Source organism: Procambarus clarkii, chromosome 86, assembly GCF_040958095.1.
Source record: "Procambarus clarkii isolate CNS0578487 chromosome 86, FALCON_Pclarkii_2.0, whole genome shotgun sequence".
Classification (NCBI taxonomy): Eukaryota; Metazoa; Arthropoda; class Malacostraca; order Decapoda; family Cambaridae; genus Procambarus; species Procambarus clarkii.
This window is the reverse complement of record NC_091235.1, coordinates 12961943-12988900: the sequence shown is the minus strand read 5'-3', so window position 1 is coordinate 12988900 and position 26958 is coordinate 12961943. Positions and strand designations below refer to the sequence as shown.

At 40.4% G+C, this 26958-nt stretch overlaps 1 protein-coding gene across 1 annotated transcript in view; it reads right to left on the bottom strand.

Moving 5' to 3' along the window:
- Positions 1–26958, bottom strand: part of LOC138358773 (uncharacterized) — a 114291-nt gene that overhangs the window by 49434 nt on the left and 37899 nt on the right. The window contains exon 2 of the mRNA XM_069316947.1: positions 13677–14387. Within this exon, the coding sequence (XP_069173048.1) occupies positions 13677–14387 (711 nt within the window). The remainder of the gene's footprint in view (positions 1–13676; positions 14388–26958) is intronic.

Below are 26958 nucleotides of genomic sequence, written 5' to 3'. Positions count from 1 at the left end.
GTTTCTTTTATCATGGTCATGGTATCAGGGGGGCCTCGTAGCCTGGTGGATAGCGCGCAGGACTCGTAATTCTGTGGCGCGGGTTCGATTCCCGCACGAGGCAGAAACAAATGGGCAAAGTTTCTTTCACCCTGAATGCCCCTGTTACCTAGCAGTAAATAGGTACCTGGGAGTTAGTCAGCTGTCACGGGCTGCTTCCTGGGGGTGGAGGCCTGGTCGAGGACCGGGCCGCGGGGACACTAAAGCCCCGAAATCATCTCAAGATAACCTCAAGATATGGTCGTGTCGTACCCTTGCCATGTTTATCCTCTGTTGATTTTGGCTTCTGCGATAATTGCATCCATGCAGCAATCGTCTTGTTGAGCAGCGAGAGAATATTCTCCCACAACACCTACACACAACACAACTGCAAGTTGCACACACAGCATTGACAATTACTAAAAATAGCTCACACAGCACCAATTATTAAGTGTAGCCCTCACAATTAGAGACATCTCACACAGCACTATTACTTGCAGCACTCACAATACTGAATACAATGAATACAAACACACAGCAATGACTTACATATAGCCCACACAGCAGCGATCAATGAAAGTCGTACACACAGTACTCAATATCACAGATAACACACACAACAATCTTATAAGTAGCCCGCATAGCACTGATAATTACAAGCTGCCCTCAAAGCACTGACTAAAGGTCTTTAACCTTTCGTTATCTTGCTACACAAGTCAAACAAAGATTTTAACGCACATAATATTTTCTCAATTCCAATTTCTGTTTTCGTCTGTGAGAGACACAGAGAGAGATAAACATGTTTAATCGCCCATTAATCATTAATTACATTGGTTTATAAACAGATGTACCAACGAGCAATTTGTTGTCACAATCGTAGGGGTCGTAAAGAAGCTTAATATTTATCAGGGCAAATGAACCCGAAGCACAAATGCAAGGGATAAAAATTCCCATCAGCTTAACCTTGGTTCGGTGAATAAATGTATTTTAACCGTCAATTCCATTAGACTGTTCGTGGGTGATCGGTCCAGCACATGTTTAATGCCTTAACCTGTTTTAAAAATGTATGGGAGATTTTTCTTTAAAAAAATGTATATTTGATTTCATCGCTGTAACTATCGACTATTCTCAAGATTGTACCTTAGAGCATTGTTCTTTCACTGCATATACGTTTTTCATCACTGTATCCATCTTCATTACCGCGCACTGCCGTGTATTATCATCCATACCTTTCCCCTCTCCTTCACTACATTCCTTACCCTCCATCACCTTCCCTACCCCTTCAACGCATTCTCTACTTTTCCCCATTTTCCCTTCATCACTGTAACTATCTTCACTATCCATTGCCCTAATCAGTAAATAAACTACGCAAGACAAACTAATATATAATCGTCATGTTAAGAAATAATACTCTGGATGAATCTTAGTGAGGATGGAGTCTGATAGTTCGCGAGTTTGGAAATGAGTAACATGTTGCCCTTTCAATGAAAAGGGGGAGCATGGCTCCTGACCCGCCTATGACGATATCCGAAAACATACCAGTCATTCTGCAAAGTTTCCCACCACTCCTGCGCCAGGTAAGTCCACTACGGGCTCACCATAGCCCGTGCTACTTTCCCCGCTCCTGTACCAGGTAAATTACGGGCTCACCATAGCCCGTGCTACTTGGAACTTGTTCCGAGTGTCTGAATCTATAACTACAACTGCAAAGTTTGGCGATGGCTATCCCCATGTATCTGGTTAAAAAGCAAATAGATACTCTCATAGATATAGATATGACGCAAGTGGGAGGCTTTGTTGCTGAACACATCCGAGGTTCCCATGACCCCTCCTACTTGCCATTCTATTACAAATGTTATTTGCACTTTAACAGGATTACCGCTAATATAATCCACTTAAGGTTACCAGTGTGGCGCGGCAGCTGTCTTGCCACCTGTAGCCCCCAGTTCAACTGCTGCAATAACAGCACAAGCAACAGCGGAAGCCACAGGTGCAAGACGGTAACCAGATTTGTTAAGCCACGAGCAATGGCACTAATTGCAGTCTCCGAGATGTCAAATATTCGTATGTGGCACTCACCGTCAAGCTGGATCTTGACGAGGCGTTCTGAGGCTTGTGTTATCGTCTGTGTGTGTGTGTTTGTATATATATATATATATATATATATATATATATATATATATATATATATATATATATATATATATATATATATATATATATATATATATATATATATATATATATATGTCGTACCTAGTAGCCAGAACGCACTTCTCAGCCTACTATGCAAGGCCCGATTTGCCTAATAAGCCAAGTTTTCCTGAATTAATATATTTTCTCAATTTTTTTTCTTATGAAATGATAAAGCTACCCATTTCATTATGTATGAGGTCAATTTTTTTTATTGGAGTTAAAATTAACGTAGATATATGACCGAACCTAACCAACCCTACCTAACCTAACCTAACCTATCTTTATAGGTTAGGTTAGGTTAGGTAGCCGAAAAAGTTAGGTTAGGTTAGGTTAGGTAGGTTAGGTAGTCGAAAAAACATTATTTCATGAAAACTTGGCTAATTAGGCAAATCGGGCCTTGCATAGTAGGCCGAGAAGTGCGTTCTGGCTACTAGGTACGACATACATACATATATATATATATATATATATATATATATATATATATATATATATATATATATATATATATATATATATATATATATATATATATATATATATATATATATATACTCATTTACGTTTCTATCTTCCATTAATTTCTTCGTGTTTTGTCTTGCAATTTAGAGAGGATGAGGTTGTCCACATTGCCTGTTCCCGTCAATATCTTGTATGTTGTGATCAAATCCACTCTTTCTCTTCTCTCTTATTGGGAAATTTAGTTCTCGTAATACATCCTCTAAACTACTCTTAGTTCTGGCACTAATTGTGTTGCAACCCATGTGATGCAACACATGTCCTTTTCAATTGTGACTGTGCCTCGCAAGGTGAGGTTCGTAGACTAGTGCTGCCCTCTATGGTACTGGTTTAACACAGACTGTATAGATTGTTTAGACAGCCATTATGTTGGCTTCTAAATGCCTTCTTAATGTCCACATGCTGCAGATGTTACCCTTTTCACGTGTGCCTCAGATGTAAGTGGAATATATAATGATATGTTGGTGAAGTATTTTCTTTCTTTTATATCTTTATTATCCTACAATTGATGGAGTCGAGCCCAAAGAATCGTCTATCTGGCCACTCCTTGTGTTTCCACGGTCTTTCTCAGAGTTTCTGAGGACCACTGGTTTTTATATCCCTCGTTGGCTTTGAGTCAGTTGGAATCATTTTGGGGTACGAGCTTATTCCCTCGGGAAGGTCATTTACATTTATTAGGAGCAGCACGGGTCCTCAGACCGCTTTCCGTGTTCCTCCAGCTCGACACCTGCTCTCTGAATGTGGCATTTGGCCATTACTGTGGCCCTTTGCTCTCTGTCTGTGGCCTTTTGTTTTCTGTCCTTGATTTTGTGTACTTCTTGAGTTATCTTGAGATGATTTCGGGGCTTTTTAGTGTCCCCGCGGCCCGGTCCTCGACCAGGCCTCCACCCCCAGGAAGCAGCCCGTGACAGCTGGCTAACTCCCAGGTACCTATTTACTGCTAGGTAACAGGGGCATTCAGGGTGAAAGAAACTTTTGCCCATTTGTTTCTGTACTTATTTCCATTTGTACTTATCCAGTTCAGTATTTTCCCAGTTATACCAGCTTGTTTTCCATGTTGTTGGTGCAACATGGTGTCTCCGGCTTGACGTCTTGTTTTGATAACTGCTTGCTGTCCATACTGTACATCAGCCTTTAATTAGGAATAATATCAAATGCGTTCTGACAATCTAGGAAGATACAGTTTACACGTGGTGCTTTTTTTCGTTTTTTGGTAATCGTGTAATATAGGTTGGTCAGGTTTGTGAGGGCTGGAGTTTTTGCGTCTTAATTCACGCTTCCCTTTCAATATAACACTCCAGGTCCTCCTATATTTCATGGCGATTGTTTTCTCTAACTTTTAACACCTGAGTAGTTATTTGAGTGAAACTAGTCTTTAATTTACTGTCTCCTGTAATCATTTTCTTTTTTAAACGGAACTTTGTTTTCCCAGATTTCTTGGAATAATCCTGTCTTGATTGGTCTAATCAAAATATTAGCGGGTGATATAGAACCTTTGTAACCTTGCTCAGCGGTCTGTTCCATGAGTGTAACAAAGAACACATCAACATGTTCAGCATAATAAAACACACAGCAAGAACATCAGCATGCTGGAACATACAGCAACAACATGTTAGAACATGCACAGCAACAACATCAATATATTAAACCCCAGAGAAAACTCCACCATGCTAGAACACACCAACACATCAGCTGGTCATGCAAAAATGTTTCATAATACTATTTAGTTGTCATGCGTGAATCACGTTTCAGCAGACGTAAGACGTGTAGAGTCTATTGATCCCGAATCTTGAGATTTCTGAATTACAGTTATGTGCAGCAAACTACTGTTCATGCCGTAATGTCTGCATAAAGGAAGCATTATTGTGAAGCCCAATTTGTAGGTCGAGTGGTGTGAGTTAATCTAGTAGGATAATTTAGTTTTATAATATGAAAGAATGGCTTTTTATATCTTTCCTTGGATATGAAAAGAAGAGAAAAGGAGTTTTGAAACTCTACCTGATATAGTAGTATCAGGTAGATACTATCTACCTGATACTAGGTATCAGGTAGATACTATCTACCTGATACCTCCTCTACCTCAATACCTCCTATTTATATTCACAATTGTTACCTACAGAATCGAGCTATTAGCTCTTGGACCCCGCCTTTCTTACCCATTTATTTTTCCTCTATTATTGTAACTACATATATTTCTCTCTAACACAAGCACATGCACATCCCTAGGAAGCAGCCCATAGCAGCCCATAGCAGCCGTCTAACTCCCAGGTACCTATTTACTGCTTGGTGAACAGAGACATCAGGGTGAAAGAAGCTCTACCCATTTTGTTTCTCGCGGGCGCCGTGAAACGAACCCGGGCCACAGGATTACGTGTGCAGTGTGCTGTCCACAGAGCCACCGGCGCCTGGTGTGTGTGTGTGTGTGTGTGTGTGTGTGTGTGTGTGTGTGTGTGTGTGTGTGTGTGTGTGTGTGTGTGTGTGTGTTACTACAACATACATAATAAAATTCAACGTAACAATGTAAAACTCAATACCATTTACAGGCGCTGGAAAAACAAATTTCTACAAATAAAACTTGTGTGATATAACATGGCAGAGTGTCTGATTAAAATGTCAAAACGCTTTGGGTAGCAATATTTCATCTGTAGTGAGTGACGTAACACTGGTATGGATATTCGTCCAGTCTGTTTGTAATAGACTGCATGCACGAAACCCGTCTCTTTGGCACCGATTGAGCTTTTAACCGGCCTGAAAGGAGATCGAATTCTCCCACACACACACAAAAAGAGACTGATGCACTCCCACTCTCTCTTCTTCGTGTGTCTCCTGACACTCTAACTTACACACTGACAAGTCCTTCCACTTGGTCTGGACGGTAGAGCGACGGTCTCGCTTCATGCAGGTCGGCGTTCAATCCTCGACCGCCAAGTGGTGGAGCACCAATTCCCTCCCCCCCCCCCTCAAGTCCCATCCCAAATCCTTATCCTGACCCCTTCCCAGTGCTATACTGTCGTAATGGCTTGGCACTTTCTCCTGATAATTCCCTCTCTCTGACAAGTTAATGTACTATCTCCAATGTACTATGTACTATGTACAATCTCCACTGTTAATGTGCTATCTGTACTGCACTCTTAATGTACTATCTCCATTTAATCCTTGGTTTCCGCTAGTCTGCTTGCTGCACTCTATATCATCTTTCCTAAAGAGCCTTTTATGTACAGAAATGCACTAATTAAATGTAACTCTGTTCTTTGTTCTCTTCATCATATTTTTGTTAACGTATATTTCTCTTCCATGATATGCAGTTGTTCTTATGACTCTGTCATCATTCACTTTATATATGTGTGTGTGTGTGTGTGTGTGTGTGTGTGTGTGTGTGTGTGTGTGTGTGTGTGTGTGTGTGTGTGTATGTGTGTGTGTGTGTGTGTGTGTGTGTGTGTGTGTGTGTGTATGTGTGTGTGTGTGTGTGTGTGTGTGTGTGTGTGTGTGTGTGTGTGTGTGTGTGTGTGTGTGTGTGTGTGTGTGTGTGTGTGTGAATGTGTGTGTGTGTGTGTGTGTGTGTGTGTGTGTGTGTGTGTGTGTGTGTGTGTGTGTGTGTGTGTGTGTGTGTGTGTGTGTATGTGTGTGTGTGTATATGTGTGTGTGTGTGTGTGTGTGTGTGTGTGTGTGTGTGTGTGTGTGTGTGTGTGTGTGTGTGTGTGTGTGTGTGTGTGTGTGTGGAAAAACCACATGTGAAAAATTGAGAATCCTTAACGCGGTTTCGGCTACATAGTCTTGATCAGAGCAAAGTAGAATGAAGGCTTCATTCTTCTTTGCAAAAAAAATTCTGTAGAGAATAATTTATTTTTGTCCGGGGCAATTGTTGGATATAAGATCCTTCCCATCAACGGAAGGGCGTCCTCCTCCTCCTCCTCTCTAGATATGCTAATACCAGTGAAATTTCATCTTGCTCCTTAAGTAATAACCATCTAGATTAGCCACACTTAGTAAAGGGGGTTTGTATAGCCAGCTGTCTCCCAACATTCGGTGTAAGAGCTGAATTAAATAGTTCACATTTTGAACTACTTTTATTAAGAAAACTAACAAACGGAAGCAACAATTTAAATTATGAGAACGATCATATAAACCTTAATGCGAAACGTGAACTTAAAACTTTAATATACTGATAACTGGACACAGAAATTTTAAATATAATGGAAAAGTCATATTTCCCCATCTGTAAATATCCAGAAGGAGTTTTAATTGATTTTAATGAAGAATGGAAGAAAGGTGCTGCAGTTAGAAGCAATTTCGATTTCAAGTTTAATTGAGCTGAAGCTAGGAGACGAGTCCATCATCAATATGGCGGTGCAGCTCACGAGTGAGGAGAGCTTTCCCGCTCGAGGCAAACCTCCAGTACATGTTGGGTACAGCGCCAGGTATGGCGTGATTGGTCGGCGGCGGTTAATCAGTGTTAATATTGCTGGTTGCTAACTCCTTGATTACTACACAATGCTATTAGGGTTTCCCGAGAGTGATGCTGCGTCACCCACAGATGCTACTTTTCTGCATCTGGTGACACTATTTTCTTGGGTTACTTTCTATGAATATCAAGAGGGTTCACATCAACGGTATTACATTATTTTATATCAAGGGGTTCACATTATTGACCTTCATTTAGCGTCATGAAAGGAGTTGAAAGGTTAATTATATCACCCAATAGCTTAATATAAAATAATATATTATCTCCTTGTTTATTCATCTAAACAGGCAAGGGGTGAGTGATATTTTTCTCAAATAAACCTCTATGAGGTTTTAAGTTTAGTACCAAAAAGTTTATTAAAAATAATTCCCTCGTGGAAGAATTACTGAGCATTGCAGATCAGCAATGATCATTTATTTTAATTTCGGATAAAGACAATTTAAAAATTGTCTTTTCATCGTTGATCATTACATAGTCGTGGAGTATACTCAAGACTAATGTATACTCGCTGGTTAGTCATACTGGCTAAGTGCTTTCGCCTATTTATAGCCCTTAACTCGCCTTACCTCCTTTGTGGTGTAGGTCATACATTATCATAGAATATTTCACCTTTTAATTTTTGTCATCAAATGGACTCTATTATCTCTATCATTTGCGTAATTTTAGCAAATTTATCTAAAAGTCTTGTTACTACTCACCTGCTCTCCCTGTTGGTCTCAGAAGAGGTTCTGTCAACCTCACTGCAGTCTGCAAGCATAATGACTATACTCTCGCTGGCAAATGCATGTAAAGCTTGAAATTACCACACAGGAAGCGGAAAATTACCTCAGCACTTTTACTAGCTAATAAAAAGAATGCTAACGGGGCCACAGTGGTTTTCATTACCCGTGGAAGACGCTACACAAGGCGGGGGAAAATGAGTCATTTAGCAGCTTAATCTATGAATGTGGAGAGAGGAACTCCTGCCTGGGATGTGAACTGGATATGTTGTAGTCTACGACGGGTTGGAGAAGCTGCCATCTGATAACAAGGCAGAGTGGATGTCTGAGTGTGTTGAGGCAGCGGTGCTGGCGTTGATTAGAAAATTTATACTTTCTTACTAGCGTTGATGAAATATTGATACTGTTTTTGCTGGCGTTGATGAAATGTTGTTAATGCTACTGGCGTTGAGGATATATTTTGATACAAAGCGGCCAGCGTTGATGAAATATCGATACTGCGATGCCAGCGTTGATGGAATATTGATACAGTGTTGCAGGCGTTGATGAAACATTGATGCAGTGTTGCTGGAGTCTCACAGGACTCGTCAGAGCCTCGCTAGAGTCTCGCTAGAGTACGAGACTGTGTTGTTAGTCTGTTGTTAATGGATTGTGTTGTTAGTCTGTCCTTGTAACATAAAAGGAGAGGAATATGTTTAGGAACGAGCGATTTGACTTGTGTCTCATAAATAACATATAAAATCATTAATAAACGAACAGTTTTTTTTATGAATTTATTCATATATAATTCAAATAGAATTGACTGCAATAATAAAAATCATCATAATGATATCCAGAATCAAAACCAGAATCAGAAAATTTATTCGTAATAACTTTTACAAATCATTTCAATAATAGAAGGTTGAAACAGGTTTATATTAGTATAAAGCAGAATTCCATTTTTGGCATAAAGTGAGTAACATTTAACGTTCAATTTGAAATGTAATATATATTTGTCCATTACCAAAGTGTAGTTTACCAATAGATCAGCGAGACATATTGGCACAATTGATATCATAATTTTAGGAAGATAAGACAATCTGGACATATAATATGAACTAATCATACCACTAAGTTATAGACTTTTGCTCTCCCTCAACACACTATTCTACATCAACAGCTTCTGTGGTTATCCAGAATCAAAGTCAGTCCAAACACACAGCTCATACAGCATTCAATAGGACTCAAAATCTCTTCTCTTTGCCATCTCTTTGTGACAGTAATTTCTTCATAACTCCAAATATATAATAGGGGAGCTCCCTGCTATCTCTGTTGATAGTTTATGTTTTAGCTTACTATGGACTCGCTACATCACTTTATAAATCACTCTGTTTTAAGTTGCATTTCATAATTAAGTTGATAAGTCTGGACAAGTTGGAAAGGCCAGTAATAAGTGAGTACCATAAAAATGAGTTGATGGGTTTGCTGAAAGGATGATGGGCTTCAGACAGAAGGATATCATACGTTTGTGAATTATTTCTTCAAGTTCAAGTATGATATTTGATTAAGTGCAAAGATGGCCACCCATGATACATCTTGAATTTTTTCTACCTTTATAGACAAACTTACCAAGGTCAGAGTTTTCTTGGTCTCATACTTCACATCCATAAAAGTTTAGACAACGACTTAAATAACCTTACTTTCGACCATATATCAAGATGACCTAATTCCCTCACAATGACATCTGTTCTGACTTTAATGTCTCTAATAGCATTAGATAAATTTTTAATTGGAATCTTTGAGGTTATAATATGCCCCAGATGCATTTCAGATTACTGAACCAGAATCTGCCTAGTAATTTCAGTTTGGGATCTCGATAAAACGAGTCCTGTGATTTTAAAGCTACAGTATATATGAGGGGATTGAACTTTAGGTGCATTTTGCACTATATCTCTAACATATTTATATCAGGTTCTACCAATAATCTTTGCACTGTGCAAATAGAACTAGATTATCAGCCAAACAAAAAACATTGGTCTTAATACTGCATTTGCGACAGCCAGCTGTTCATGCTCTAAAACCCTTAAACATTGGATCCGGATTGCAAACGATATTGGACTAACCCAACACGTTTAACTTCATTTGTTGTGATAAATATTCAGAGTACCTTCATTTCAAAGTTAATTTGCATACCTGATGAGAAATATATAGATATCTAGCAATGACCCTACATACTTTTCTGCTAAGTAATTCTAAAAAAAAGTTTGACATGTTCAACTTCGCCGAAATCTTTGGAGGGATCAAGAAACAGAGAGAGAGAGAAGCCAGTTACCTTTTGGAGTTGTAGTACTAAATCTTCAATTTCCGTCTCCACGAAACTACAACAGCGACGTCGAGTAACCAATTTTGCACGCAAATAACAAAGTTAGAAGTGTGTAGTTTGTCAGCTAGAAGGTCAATGAGTAAATAACACAATTATTTAAAGGTGTGTTTATGACAATAGCTCAATACTTATCTGAGGAGGACCGAAGTTCGTCAGTTCTTTGGAATGGGTACGAGTAACGATCAGGAGTCAGATTCACGAAGCAGTTACGCAAGCAATTATGAGCCTGTACATCTTTTCTCAATCTTTGGCAGCTTAATTTCCAATTATTAAACAGTTAAAGAGCTCCGAAACACCAGGAGGCTATATATAACAATAACAACAGTTGATTGGGAACGTTTCGTGCTTGTAAAATGTTTAATAAATGTAACTAAAGCCGTCAAAGATTGATAAAAGATGTACACGTTCGTAAGTACTTGCTTAACAGCTTCGCGAATCTGGCCCCAGGTGTTCGGTACAGATGAGCACGAGCCATGGGAGAGAATATCTGTAAGACATATGGATGAATACAGGCGCCTGACAGCTGGGTGGACAGCGCTTCGGATTCGTAGTCATGAGGTTCCGGGTTCGATCCCCAGTGGAGGCGGAGACAAATGGGCGAAATGTTTCTTGCACCCTGATGCCCCTGTTACCTAGCAGAAAATAGGTACCTGGGAGTTAAACAGCTGCTACGGACTGCTTCCTGGGGGATGTGTAACAAAAAGAAGGCCTGGTCGAGGACCGGGCCACGGGGACGCTAAGCCCCGAAATCATCTCAAGATAACCTCAAGAACAAACATATCGTTTTGGTGGACCATATTTAAGGTTGTTGGAGAGAATATAATAACCGGAATATTTTTAATAACAATAATTAATAATTTATTTTCTATTAATTATTACACAGAGAAATAACAGTATCATTGAAAATATAATGTCATATTGATTTGATGATATGACATTATATATGTTATTAGCCAAATTGTAATTAACGAAATTGTAATTAGCTAAATTGTAATTAGCTAAATTGTAATTAGCCAAATTGTAATCAGCCAAATTGTAATCAGCTAAAAGCAAGCGTCTTTATACCTACGCATGTAATCAATTAAGTTAATCAAATTAATAAATCCACAAGGGCTGTGATGAGGGTTCGAACCTACGCATAGGACGTACCTCATCAAGGCCCTTGTGGATTTGTTCATTTGATATATCAAGCTATTGTGATTTCTGTGTGTACATTTAAAAAAAAAATCCTGAAATATTCTTTAAAAATCAGAGAAAAGGTTTATGTTTATAAAACTGCTGTCCAGTAATTGATAAAAAACACAATGATAGTGATAATGCTATTGATTGTTATGTTAAAGATTGTGACGGGTATGCGTTTCTCTCACATTTAGAGGCGATCGAATACTGCATGAAACACATTATAAGCGATGCAATACTGCATGCAACACACTATAGACGGTCCAATACTGCATTCAACACATTATAAGCAATGCAATACTGCATGCAACACACTATAGACGGTCCAATACTGCATGCACCACATTATAAGTGATCCAATACTGCATTCAACACATTATAACGATCCAATACTGCATGCAACACGTTATAGGCGGTCCAATTCTGTATGTAACACTTGTCCAATTACAGCTATTCTGTGAATCCGTTAATAAACGAGCCAGCTAGTTAGGTAGTCAACCAGTCAATTGGGCAACAAGATTAATAGTCATTCGGCTTATCAATCAGCTGCATAGGAATTTAGTTAACTAGACACTCGTGTAGATAATTAATTAATTAGATAGGCAGCTACCAAACCATGTTATCAATCTTTTCAGGATGCAAAATTTTTTTTCCTACAATCCGTTTCGATAAAATTCTCCCTGTAGGCCTCTCTCTTCCATTTTATCATTCATTAACACTTACGTGGCACACGGGAGATATCTCCCGTCACACAGGGTGCAGTCGCACCTCCACAGATCTCCAGTATCATCTATTGATACTGGTAATGGCTCAAAAGGGCCACCACTTACGGGCTATTCATGCCCGTGCCACCTTTTGGGTGGCTTAATCTTCATCAATCAATCATCACTTACGTGGCAGGTTGAGTGCGGGGATTAATGAGGCTGACACGAACTCTTTACCAAGTGCAGCTTATATGCAGGCGATGAGTCACAATAACGTGGCTGAAGTATGTTGACCAGACCACACACTAGAAATCGAAGGGACGACGACGTTTCGGTCCGTCCTGGACCATTCTCAAGTCGATAGAGAATGGATCGACTTGAGAATGGTCCAGGACGGACCGAAACGTCGTCGTCCCTTCAATTTCTAGTGTGTGGTCTGGTCAACATACTGCAGCTTATAGTTTCAAGGCTTTGGTCTGGCTAGTAAATAGTTCACCTAATTTTCCCCCCTGTCCCCTTCTTTCGCCTCTGCAACCGTAAGGTAATTGACGAAGTGTTCTGCTTTGTAAATAATTTTCTCATGGGAATAATCTTATTTATCTTTGTATACATTTTTTTTAGTGGGAATAATCTTGTATATCTTCGTAAACCATCTGTAAATTTAAGTACTTTTGTATCTTTTTGTAAATCATTTATTCATGGGAGTAATTTTGCATCTCTTGGTATATTATCAATCTATGAGAATACTCATTTAGCTTTTGTCATAAAGAATTTGTAACAAAAGTAATCTTGTTTCTCACTATAAACTACTTATCAGTGGTCGTAAACTTACATCTCTTTGTAAAGTATTTACTCCAGAATAAATTTGTATCCTTTTATTTCCCAATTTTATCTGTTTGGTATGAAAAAGAGCAAGTAACAGAACTCATTTATATAATGTTACTGTCAAGCGGAAGGAACAGCTTAGCCGCGAGGAACATTCTCTTAATCTCTTAAGAATCCTGTCGCCTAATTATCCCAGTTCTCGAGTACATTGTTTTCATTCTTAAAGATAGTTTCACCAACTCCAGTTTGAGTTGGAGAAGTGAAGCATATTTTAATCACTTAAGGTTTGCAAACTGAGTTGAAAAGGAAAATAGTTTATTTTACCCCCCAGCTTTTGGAATCATACAAGAGAAGATTAAATTAAACAGTTTGGCAGCAAGAGATCGGAGGAGAAGTTTGGGAGATGAATTAAGGGTTTGGACAACATGAAATCACAAGAGGAGTAAGGAAGATGAATTAGGGGTTTTGACAGCATAGGATTAGGAAGGAACATAAGATGATGAATTAAGAGGTCCTAATAACACAATATATGGCAACAACCAGTAACAATGTATTTAAATAGGATATATTTACATTTAATATATATATATATATATATATATATATATATATATATATATATATATATATATATATATATATATATATATATATATATATATATGGGCTGAGCCACTGGAGGGAAGGAGTGCCAGTGGAGGGCCCCTGGAGGGAAGGAGTGCCAGTGGAGGGCCCCTGAAGGGAAGGAGTGCCAGTGGAGGGAAGGAGTGCCAGTGGAGGGCCCCTGGAGGGAAGGAGTGCCAGTGGAGGGCCCCTGGAGGGAAGGAGTGCCAGTGGAGGGCCCCTGGAAAGAAGGAGTGCCAGTGGAGGGCCCCTGGAGGGAAGGAGTGCCAGTGGAGGGCCCCTGGAGGGAAGGAGTGCCAGTGGAGGGCCCCTGGAAGGAAGGAGTGCCAGTGGAGGGCCCCTGGAGGGAAGGAGTGCCAGTGGAGGGCCCCTGGAGGGAAGGAGTGCCAGTGGAGGGCCCCTGGAAGGAAGGAGTGCCAGTGGAGGGCCACTGGTGGGAAGGAGTGCCAGTGGAGGGCCCCTGGAGGGAAGGAGTGCCAGTGGAGGGCCCCTGGAGGTAAGGAGTGCCAGTGGAGGGCCCCTGGAGGTAAGGAGTGCCAGTGGAGGGCCCCTGGAGGGAAGGGGTGCCATTAATGGTTCTCCTGATGCTTCCTCTCTCATCGCCCACACTAATATGTTTGTTGAGTCTGCTAGCGCCTTTAGCAGCATACTGCAACTTATCTCCGTCAGCTGCGCCTCCTTCAGCTGTGCCTCCTACAGCTGCGCCTCCGTCAGTTGCGTCTCCCTGCGCTTCCTGCAGCTGCGTCTCCCTGCGTCTCCTGCAGCTGCGTATCCTGTAGCTGCGGTCGCGAAAACAAGTCACGCAGGACACGAAAATACGGAACACACTGAAATGTCCGACACATATCCGTGACCCTTGTTTGGGTTAGGTTAGGTTAGGTTAAGTTAGGTTAGGTGGGTTGTTTGGGTTTATCTGTAGTTGAAATCACCATTGCATCGCCCTGTTCACCAACGCGTCCCCCACTGTTCACCAGTACACACACACACACACACACACACACACACACACACACACACACACACACACACACACACACCCCACTAATCACACAGTCGTGCACCAATCTCCAACAAACTTGTCCTAAACGCTAACCCCATAAATACTATTTAGTCCTATCAGGGCGTCCTGCTTCCCTACCCCCTCGCCCTTTCCCATCCCCCTCCCCCTTCCCCCCACCCCCTCCCCCCACCCTAGCACCCCCATTATCCATAATTTACTCCATAATCCAGACCAAGTTTCTTCCTTGGCCTGAGTTAATATTCTTTACTACGTGTCCTCTCATAATACGTCGTATTTTGAACGGAATCAATCAATCCTTTTAACTAAACCATGTAAAGTATTAGTTAAAACTAGATCACATTATGGGTGACCTTTTCTCTGTATCGGCTTCAATGGGTTAGGTTAGGTTAGATTAGGTTAGGTGGGTTGCTTGGGTTAGTATGTTTTCTCCAACACCATCACACCGGCTTATATACTGACGTAATTAACCCTCTCCCTCAATTCTCTCTATTCACGCATGCAGAAATACGCGAAAGTTATCTGTATTCTCTATAGGATTTAACTCTTCTCTCTCTCTAATATATCATCACACTTAATGGCCGGAAAATTGTGAAGGTATTATGAAATTAACTGCACCGTAATATTGACGTATTCATGAACTAATAGACCACCTCAAATTATATATATATATATATATATATATATATATATATATATATATATATATATATATATATATATATATATAGAGAGAGAGAGAGAGAGAGAGAGAGAGAGAGAGAGAGAGAGAGAGAGAGAGAGAGAGAGAGAGAGAGAGAGAGAGAGAGAGAGAGAGAGAGAGAGAGAGAGAGAGAGAGAGAGAGATATGTTCCATAGATGGAAAAACAGTTCGCTCTTCCATGCTGTATCAAGAACCCTAATCTAATCACTGCTAACTAGTGCTGGTAATTATAGTCTTCAGAAAGTCATCTCTAACAATTTTCTGAGTGAGCACAAATGATCCATCTTACCAGCCCTCTACTCGAGCTAGCAGAACAGAGCTAAAATTATGCCTGGGCGCTGAGTAAACGAAGAATTCACGGTTTATTTCCGCGACATTATATCATAATCAATATTCCCGTGTGTCAGGGCAATTGCCCAGCGAGCTCAATGCTGTTATAACGTTAGAAGGAAGGTAAGGGGAGTATAAATGTAGTTGTGATCATTTGGGGCTGGCACTGCGTGCAGGCTTCGTTGTCTGGCTCGTTCAAGTCAAGCAGAGTCCCAAGCAGGACAGTCAAGGACAACCCAAATCAGTCAAGGACAACCCCAGACCTTTCAAAGACAACCCAGATGAGTCAAGAACAATTTACCCATGCAGTCAAAGCCAACCCGTGCTAGAAGAATGTCTCATACCTTCTTGACAGCAGTGGTTGCGTAACCTTATTCGTGGCTTAAGTTCGCTCCCATCTTGAGTATGCATCGCTCTCCTGGACCCCTTCATGCTTCACAATTCTCGACAAGGTGAACAATCATTCGAGAAGACTCGTCTTTATCCATTCTGTATAACACATCAAACCCTTCAACACTACAGAGATGTCAGCAGACTTACTCTTATGTACAAGGCCAATGCTGTCAAGGTTCCCCACCTTGCTCAACTTCGTGGACAACCAGAAGTTGTCAGTCACAACACAAGGCGCTCAGCAATCAACAACCTCATGTTGGCCATTTTCAAGAACTTCACTCTACATTGCCTCAACACGAGACATCAAATCAACCAGCAATATAAAAGCTTCAATACACAGCATCTGGCTCGTCCTGTTCCTTACTTGGCAGTTACTTTGCATTAAATTTTAGTTTATTTGTAATTGTTACAATAATAAGCTCATAAAATAAATGAGGTTTAGAGGTCAGGCTTCAGATGAGCTGATGTAGGATAACAGCTGATGTAAGATAACAGCTAACATGAGATAGCATTAGCCTGCAGTTTCACTAGAAATATGGGCATAATTGCAAGAGAACACTAGATTTAGTTTAAAAGAGAGAGAGAGAGAGAGAGAGAGAGAGAGAGAGAGAGAGAGAGAGAGAGAGAGAGAGAGAGCGGGTGGGAGGGCTGTGAAGTAAAGGGAGAGGAGTAGATTGCGTTGGGGAAGGAGACGTTAGCCTTCAAATGTCTGCATTTTTGTCTTAACAGCCGGGAAACACCACGACAAACCAGACACACCATCCTACCCTGGAGTAACCATCCTACACCCCAGCAATCACCCAGCACCCCAGCAATCACCCAACACCCCAGCAACCTCTCAAAAGGCCAGCAAATGTCCCAGCCCATCAAACGTCTAGATAACCTCCCTAAACCTTAGTTACCACCTTAGTCCAGTAACCCCTCTATGCCCCAGCAACCACCCTACACCCCCAGCAACCACTCGACACCCCCAGCAACTACCCTACACCCCCAGCAACCACCCTACACCCCCAGCAACCACCCTACTCCCCCAGCAACCACCCTACACCCCCAGCAACCACCCTACACCCCTAGCAACCACCCTACACCCCTAGCAACCACCCTACTCCCCCATCAACCACCCTACACCCCCAGCAACCACCCTACACCCCCAGCAACCACCCTACACCCCCAGGAACCACCCTACACTCCCAGCAAACAGTCTTCACCCCTGCAACTAACCTTCTCCCCTTTCTAACCTTTGGGAAGGAAGCAAATTGGTCTTCCTTCTCCATTTTCCAACTTTTCTCTTGCCCCAGATTTGACTTCAATAGCCATCAGAAAAAAAGAAAAGAAAATAAAACACTAAGAAAGAGAGTGGAACAACTTCATTTTCTCCTGTCAGGTAAATTAGAGTCGTTCATTACGTAGTGTAGTGTAGAACGCTTGGTAGAACATGTGCGTGTCAGCGCGGGTGAAGCCAGGCACTTATTGGACCCCATCACGCCTGGAAAACACTGACATTGTCGCCCAACGTGCGTACCTTAGGATAAAAAGTTATCGATATTGAAGTCCAGAACGTCGGCTGTTATGAAAGGGTGGATACGGGGGGGGGGGCATTCTCAAATGTTTCTGTTTTTGTTTCTCTTTGGCTTGTTTTGCAATCAGAACTGGTTGTTGTGCTCCCGAGTGCGCCAGTAGCCGTGGCTGACCCTGTTCTTTGTTGCTTGACCGCACGGGGGTTGAGCTTCGGCTCTTGGGTCCCGCCTCTGTGCTGGTGTTGGAGGGGAATATTATGTCAGATGCATGCTGAGAGGTATAACTCGTATGTATAATAATATTAAAATATACCGTCCTCACCGTCTTTCGTCCTATGATACGAAAATAAGAGGATAAAGGAATTTTCAGATTGCCTATTGGCCCCATTTCGAGGCAGCTCCTCTTTATATCAACCCACACTCATTGAAATTTGTTATTCTTATCGTACAAAAAAGTGTTGGAACCTATTCCACCCGCACATAGTTTATCAACGACAATGTTCATTAGTACTGAGAAACCCACATTTCCATTACATGTATTTCCATTAAAAAGCAATATATTTTAGGGGCATGTATCTAGTGAATACAAATTGAAAAATATTTAAGATCTAGTTACAAAATGGGACGAGTGTGTTACAGCAATATGCCAGGGGTGTCTACTCTCTCTGGCTAAAGTTGCAAATTCACGATCTGGATACACATGACTCTGGGCAGGTTTAGGACAAAAGTATGTTTCCTTGGTAGCCGGTGACCTATTGAGACAAATTATCGCTACATTTAGCAATAATAAAGCGAACATATGGATGAAAGAGTATTTTCCATGGTTAATATAAATTTTGTTTTAAAATTGAACATGAACGAGAAACAATGAATTCAAATGCAGGCGATTAGTCACAATAACGTGGCTAAAGTAAGTTGACCAGACCACACACTAGACGGTGAAGGGACGACGACGTTTCGGTCCGTCCTGGACCATTCTCAAGTCGACAATCGACTTGCCAATGGTCCAGGATGGACCGAAACGTCGTCGTCCCTTCACCTTCTAGTGTGTGGTCTGGTCAACAAAATTAATTCAAAATGCAGAATGTTAGATTTAGAATATAAATAGGCAAAAAATTAATAAGGAAACACAGTGGAAGGTCTGTGCAAATAGCAACACAAAAGTAAATTCATTTGAATTTGTCATGCAAAAGTTGGAAGTACATATGTACTTCCATATGTGTAACATATGTGGGGAAATTTGGGATATATAAGACTTGATAAAAATCCTTTGAAGCATTGTGGGGAAATTTACCTAGCGTTCTAGTGGTTCCTAGATGCTGGACTTAACCCACTGGGCAACAATAGACGCTTGCCTTAACCTACTCGGCCACAATAATGTATATAATAATACATTTATTGGGGTGCCAACTTTGGAGCAATTGTGAGGACCCATAGCCTTGGGGAAGAGAATAAAAGGTATTCATAGAAGACCTTGCAGATTCTCCCTACAAATTTGCACAGCATTTTCTTAACCACATTTGATATATTTTTCGGTACAGAAACTCTTCTCTGTCACGTCTTTAACTACATAAATCCGCTCTTGCGTACAGAATCCTATCAATTTTACTGACGTGCTCAGAAGAAATGTTTTCTTGGCATTGCGATTTTTATGCTTGGATATATGTTTGAGAGAGAAATTTACTTCACGCACGCACGCGCGCGAGCACACACACACACACACACACACACACACACACACACACACACACACACACACACACACACACACACACACACACACACACACACACACACACACAAACACACAAACACAAACACTCACACACACACGTGTGTGTATATGTAAAAGAACTTTTTCTGAATACGAGTAGATACCAGATGGAGTGCATTAGACAGTGATGTAGTGAAGGCTGATTCCATACACAATTTCAAAACTAGATATGATATAGCCCAGTAGGCTCAGGAATCTGTACACCAGATGAATGACAGTTTTGAGTCGCGACCAAAGAGCCAGAGTTCAACCCCTACAAACACATCTAGGTGAACACACACACACACACACACACACACACACACACACACACACACACACACACACACACACACACACACGGGTCGATGGCGCAGATGGAGCCATGAATTATCTTCCACCTCATAACGACGCCGCTTTGTTAACCAAAAGTAATTCCGATACTTCATGACAGCCAGCCATTTACACGCTGCTGGGCAGAAAAAAAAACGGAGCAGCTCTTATGCGCTGTAAAACATAAATGTAAGAATTGCCAAGTTTCATCTCTTCTGTCCAGATAATGCACTTTGTGTTGCTGGTCTTAGGAAACACATTTGCTGCTCTGGCTTTTGTTGGGATGACTTCGAAAACTGAATGTTGTTTCTTTCTTAATACTTTTCGTGAGCTGACTTTAAAAACATTACAAATTACTTTTCGTGAGCTGGCTTTAAAAACATTACAAATTATATATATATATATATATATATATATATATATATATATATATATATATATATATATATATATATATATATCTTGAGTTGATTTCGGGGCTTTAGTGTCCCCGCGGCCCGGTCTTTGACCAGGCCTCCACCCCCAGGAAGCAGCCCGTGACAGCTGACTAACTCCCAGGTACCTATTTACTGCTAGGTAACAGGGGCATTCAGGGTGAAAGAAACTTTGCCCATTTGTTTCTGCCTCGTGCGGGAATCGAACCCGCGCCACAGAATTACGAGTCCTGCGCGCTATCCACCAGGCTACGAGGCCCCCTCTCGTAGCCCTATATCTATATATATATATATATATATATATATATATATATATATATATATATATATATATATATATATATATATATATATATATATATATATATATATATATATTTGAACCCAGACAGCCAAGAGCACTATGCACCATTGTGTACCTGTTTCCTTAACCTCTTGACCACCGTCACTAGTGCATAGTGCTCTATGCACTGTCCACCAGTCACCATAGTGCTCAACCATGGAGCACCGCCATGGTACATAATGCTCCTGGCTGTCTGGGTTCGAATCCTTCTGGGGTGTGGAGGGAGGGAGGGAGTCCCACCTCTGGCTGGAAGAAGGGGACCCTTAGCTTCGGAGGAAATCACACAAAACACATTAGAGGGAGAACAAGGAGAGCAAGTGAAGAGTTGAGGGAGTCAGAGAAAGAACAAGGAGAACAAGTGAAGAGTTGAGGGAGTCAGAGAACAAGAAGAACAAGTGAAGGAAGCGATCTTGGGAGGAAGACAACTGAGCCACATAATGTTCCGCTCCTCCTTTACTAGCTGCTGTGATGGCTAAACCAGCTTCCTGGGGCCATCCCCACCAGGGCGTGGATAAGTTCAGGGGGTCACGGGCCTGGGGGCTCATGGGCCTGGCGGTCAGGGGTGTGGGGGTAGGGTCAGGGGCCTGAGGGGTCAAGGGGTGGGGGTTGCCTGAGGGGTCAAAGGGATGTGGATAGTGTGAATGATCAGGGGGTGTGGGTTGGCTGAAGGGGTGAGCTACCCAGACCCTACCCACAACTTTTCACTTGTGGCTAGGTTGAGGGGTCAGGGACATAGGGAAGGGAAGTAAAAGAATTGAGTTAAGTATCAGGGGCAAGGGAGAGAGGGGGGAAATAAAGGAAGGGGGATGTATATAAAGAGAAAATGAGAACAAAAGTGAATGTGAGAATTTGATATCTTAGGTAAACTAAGATATCGAAACGAGCACTTGAAATCGAATACAAGAAAAAGTTAAAGTGCATACTCACAGAGAAAATTAGAAAAAAAAGCCAGAGGCAAACAAGACGTTTGAATATATTTTTTTAAGAAGAAAATTAAAAATTGCAAATGTGATCTTTAGTGGAGAGATTGAGAGAATAGACGAGTAGGGGTCAGAAGCGACTGTAGCAAGCGAAAGCAGGACATATAATAGATACGACTGCAGTAAGAGGCAAGTAGGTCAGTTTGATAAGCAACTGCTAGAAGGGATGGGTACGAAGATCAAAGGGTAGGATGAGGATGCAAGAAGGAAAAGCATACATGAGTCCCCATCCATGTCTCACTCCAACCACTAATGCATATCCGCCTATCCTTCTACAACTACAAAATAAATCCACACATCCACATTGACTCACACTTTATCACTGCTGCCTCTACACTCTTCCAGTATATATAATATTCTGTTATATAGAATTCACTTCCATTGGTGAAATTTAGAAGCAGAGATTTTTATTTGTCATAGTGCACGCAGGCTGATTAAACATGTAAAAAAAACTAGTAAAAATATATACGCTAGATTGTCCAAGGCAAGAACAGAGATGTTTTTGGTCGAACGAACGAATTTAAAGTATCAGTCGAATGAACGAATTAAAGTATCAGTCGAACAAACGAATCAAAGTATCAGTCGAACGAACGAATTAAATTATCAGTCGAACGAGCATTGATAATAATGTGGTCGAATCAAAAGAGGGTGTTGGTTGGCTAATAGAGATTGCAGTGAGGTTGGATGAACAGCCTTGTCGACGTACGAGGATGTGGTCGTGTAGTGAGATGGACAGAAGTGGTATTATTGTAGACAGAACAAATATACATATTGTGAAGGTAAATTGAAAGTAAAGCCGTTATTGTGTAGCCTGAGGTTAAATATTTGTTTCGTGTGACTGATGGAAGGTAAACTTTTGGCCTGAGGAAAGAAAGGGAGGATAGTGTGTACCGTGTAGTCACCTAGTTTTACTTGCGGGGGTTGAGCTCTGGCTCTTTTGTCCCCACCTCTTAACTGTCAATCCACTGGAGTACAGATTCCTGAGCCTAGTGTCTCAATCATATCTACATTTGAAACTGTGTATGGAGTCAGCCTCCACCACATCACTGCCTAATGCATTCCATCTCTTAACTACTCTGACACTAAAAAAAGTTCTTTCTAACGTTCCTGTGGCTCATTTGGGTACTCAGTTTCCACCTGTGTCCCCTTGTACTTGTACCGCCCGTGTACGTGTGTGTGTGCATGTGTGTACATTTACTATTTGTGCGTGCAGGATTAAGCTGTTAGCTCTTGAACTCCTCCATTCTAACCGTCAGTTTTCTAATATACTGACTCCCGACCTATTTTTTCTCTATCATATCTACTACAAATATTTTCCTCTTCAACACACACACATATCGCAAGAGTGTAGTTCGTAGCTCCTTGTAACTCCCATTTGCCTATTTATTTTTAGGTGAAAAGAGGCATCAGGTGAAATAAACTGCCAATTTGTTTCAATCTGGGCCAGGAATTGAACCCGGGTCTGTGATCTGCGAATCCGTAACGCGTATGAGTGTGTGTGTGAAATAGGGACTTGGTTCAGCAGAACAGAACCTCAGAAGGTCGAGCAGAACTCAGGAATGCCGGAGAACAAAATTTTCTGGGCAAAAAGCACAAAGTTTGTCATTTTCAAGAGGAATGGATTTTAGTTAGCAAAACATTTGTAGCCATCACGGCACACAGCTCCACACGGCATGGGAAGCTGGTGGCTGAGTGGACAGCGCTCTAGACTCGTGGGCCTAGGGACCGGGATTTGATCCCCGCAGCCGGCGGAAGCAGATGGGCTAGAGTTTCCTTCACCCTGATGCACCTGTTATCTAGCTCTAAATAGCTACCTGGGAGTTAGACAGCTGCTACGGGCTGCTTTCTGGGTGTGTGTGTGGGGGGGAATAGTATTTAGTAGCAGTTGATTGATTGACAGTTGAGAGGCGGGGCCGAAAGAGCAGAGCTCAACCCCCGCAAGCATAACTAGGTGAATACAACTAGGTGAATACAGACCATCCAAACACCACGTGAAAAAACTCACTCTCGATACTGATGATGAAACAGAATTGTATTTTTCTGAGCAAATTTAAAGATTTATTTTACACTTGTCGATACTCGAGGCGGATTGTTGTATTTTAAAGCATAAAATAAATAACAAATTGTTTAAAGAAAACAACAGAGTTCTGTTGACACCTGTTTTATGTTTTTATACAGATGTATATTTACGAATCAATGAAACCAGATGTCAAATGCTTAAAGCCGCGTTTGTGGGCATCACGTGGAAAATATAATGTGTGTTATACGCCTAAAATATTGCCAACAAATCCAAAAAAGTAACCAGTTGCAATGTGTATATATATATATATATATATATATATATATATATATATATATATATATATATATATATATATATATATATATATATATATATATATATATATATATAAATATATATATATAAATATAAATATATATATATATATATATATATATATATATATATATATATATATATATATATATATATATATATATATATATATGCTGAAAACTAACCAATAATGTTTAAGAAACTGTCTGTCAAAAATGCCGAAAATGTCGTTAACAGTGCTCACCCAACCCATCCTTTTCAATATAATTAAAAAATCATTATTAATATTATTATTATTATTATTATTATTATTATTGACTGACAATCCAATGACGCCCAACATCCAGTCAACAATGCCTAAATACAGTCATCATTACCGCTATGGTTATTACGCCCGTCGAAAACTGCAGATAATAATCATTTTTACCTTTTAGTTTGACAGTTATCATAAGCCATTATTAAAGACGTCATACTTGACCTTAATTACTTTAGAGTGACAGTTTGCTGCTCCTCAGAAACGCTACCCCCTTCAACGGCTTAAGAACTGGATATAATTTTTCGTGAATATTGTAGAAATTTCAATAAAAATTAAATGTTTATAAAAATGATTGAAAAATGTATAACATTTATTGCAATAACTGTAAATAATAAAAAAAATTATTGACATTTGTAATTTTTTTTAATATATTGGAAATTTTTGAAATTTGTTCAAAACATATTGCAAATTGTTCGAAATTTTAAAACAAATTATTGACATACATACATTCATAGTTCATTGACCTTTCTTCGTCTTTGTATCAATGTATGAAGAAATATATATTTTACGAACAAATCCACAAGGGCCGTGACGAGGATTCGAACCTGCGTCCCTGCGTAAGGCAGTGTCTGGGAGGCTCCCGGACGCAGGTTCGAATCCTCGTCACGGTCCTTGTGGATTTGTTCGTTTGATGCATCACGTTAGTGTGATCTCTGTGTATAATATATTTTACGAAATTAAGTGTAGTTTCTTAAAAGTCAAATCTCAGGAGGGTTAAAATTTAGATGAAAAACAGAAGAATTAGTTGTAATTAATGATTTTTAAATAACATTAATTGTCAATATCATCTCGTGTAGGTAAACTATTATTACACATAATTCATCACCATTTGTTGACGCAATCGACCACTTTTGAGAATTTAGAAAACGCATATAAATGAATGGTAAAAAAATAGACATAATATTGGTCAATAATGATATAGAATTCTTCGCAAAGTTAAAGATAGATGAATGTAAAAATTTATTTTTAGTTTGCAAACTTTAGAGTATAGTTTACTAAGTTATGTAGCTTCTCTGTGAAGACGTGACGCATGCACAGTCACGCCTCGCTCCTTCTATACATCGGCCTTACATGTAGTCTCTCACGCCCTCACATATACGCGAGCTTATGTACTATTTACCCTCGAACTGTACACCTGGCACACACACACACACACACACACACACGTGTCTTTATACACTCGGCATAAACTCTAGTTTTACGTTACACAAAATACGCTCACTAATACACTCCAGTTATTCTCTTAACAAAGCTAATACACTAATACATTAATACACCTGTTTTCCAATTAACGCATTACTCCCATTAGTTCACCTATACACCTGTCTTCCCTTACATACCTGCACCTTCCTTTTATCCTCTCCTGTCCTTACGTCCAGTCTTCTCTCATATTCCTCTCCCCTCATTCAATTTCCCCCCTTGTTCTCTTATCACCTCGTTCTTCTCTCATCCTGCTCTCTCCTCATCTTCGTTCTCCATCTCAGAACCCTTCCTGGGAAACCCTATACTCCCTCCGTCAGCAGCAGAAGCCGGAAATGTCATCAACCTTGGTAACGAGGTAACGACTTGTCTAGCCTAGATGTCCGCTGACCTCTAATGGTCTCGTCTAGTTGACCTCTGATAAGAGCGGCAAAGAAAAAAAATCCACCCACAAAACATTATATATATATAATATGTTGTGCATTATATACATATATATATATATATATATATATATATATATATATATATATATATATATATATATATATATATATATATATATATATATATATATATATATATATATATAATGCACAGCATATATGCAACAATGATCTCAAAAACACTGATCGAAGTATACTGAAAAATCACATATTTCTAAGTTTCATATAAACTCAAAAGTTATAGTTTACGGGTTTCTACATATAGGATACGTTAACGGATAGATGGAGAGACAGAATGACATACCGTCAAAAAGAGAGATACAAAAGCAATAAAATATAAAGAAATAGAGACAAAGAATGGAAAAATAGAGACTTAGAGGAAAGACTGAGAGAGAGAGGAGGCTTCAGAAACGAGCAACAGAAAGAGGAGAAAGAAACAGAATGAGAGAGGATTGAGGCACAGGAGAGGATCTAAGCACAGCACAAAGAGAATCGAGGCACAGCACCTTAACAGCGTATCCTAAGTGGCAGGTTTGAGGGCAGGTCTGTGCTCGGCGCCTGCCTTACACAGCCCTCTTGCCTTGGGTGATGTGTGGGCCGGACTAGGGCCAAATGTTTAAACGCCTCGTCCTGATGCAACTTTCTCCTCATGTCGCACGTATACGATCTCAAAAAATCGTGTGTAAGGACAGTAAAGTTTCTTTTATGCTCCTGTCCTTCAAGCGTGGCATAAAACCCTCCACAGAAAGTCCCCAGTTGTGAGACCTATTTACATATTTAACGCTGAGGTTAAAGGGGACTAAGACTGGCTGAGTGTGTGGATATGTGTGTGTGTGTGTGTGTGTTTTTGAGTGTGTGCTTGTGAGCCTTTGTGTGCATGTATGTACGTGTCGGTGCTTTTCTGGGCATGCGTGTGCGTGCATGCGCTCACATAGCTATTATGTCACGGTAATATTAAACAAAAAATTATATTTCTCTCGACAGCTTTCCTCTATAAAGGTATATATGCATTCAAAGTTTTAATAAACTACCATCATCAGCCTCTGAATATCCTCGTAAGAAAGGGATGTTGAAGACTCGTACGAGGCCGTTTGCCGTACTTTCCCCTTGCTGGAACAGCCTCGTATAATTTAACCAACAACCTTTCAACCTCAAACTTAGCAAGTGGGCTTCTCTCACTCAAGCAACAGCAGTGAAGCAACCTCACACGTGCTTCAGGAATCCTTATTAAATGGTTTATTATTTA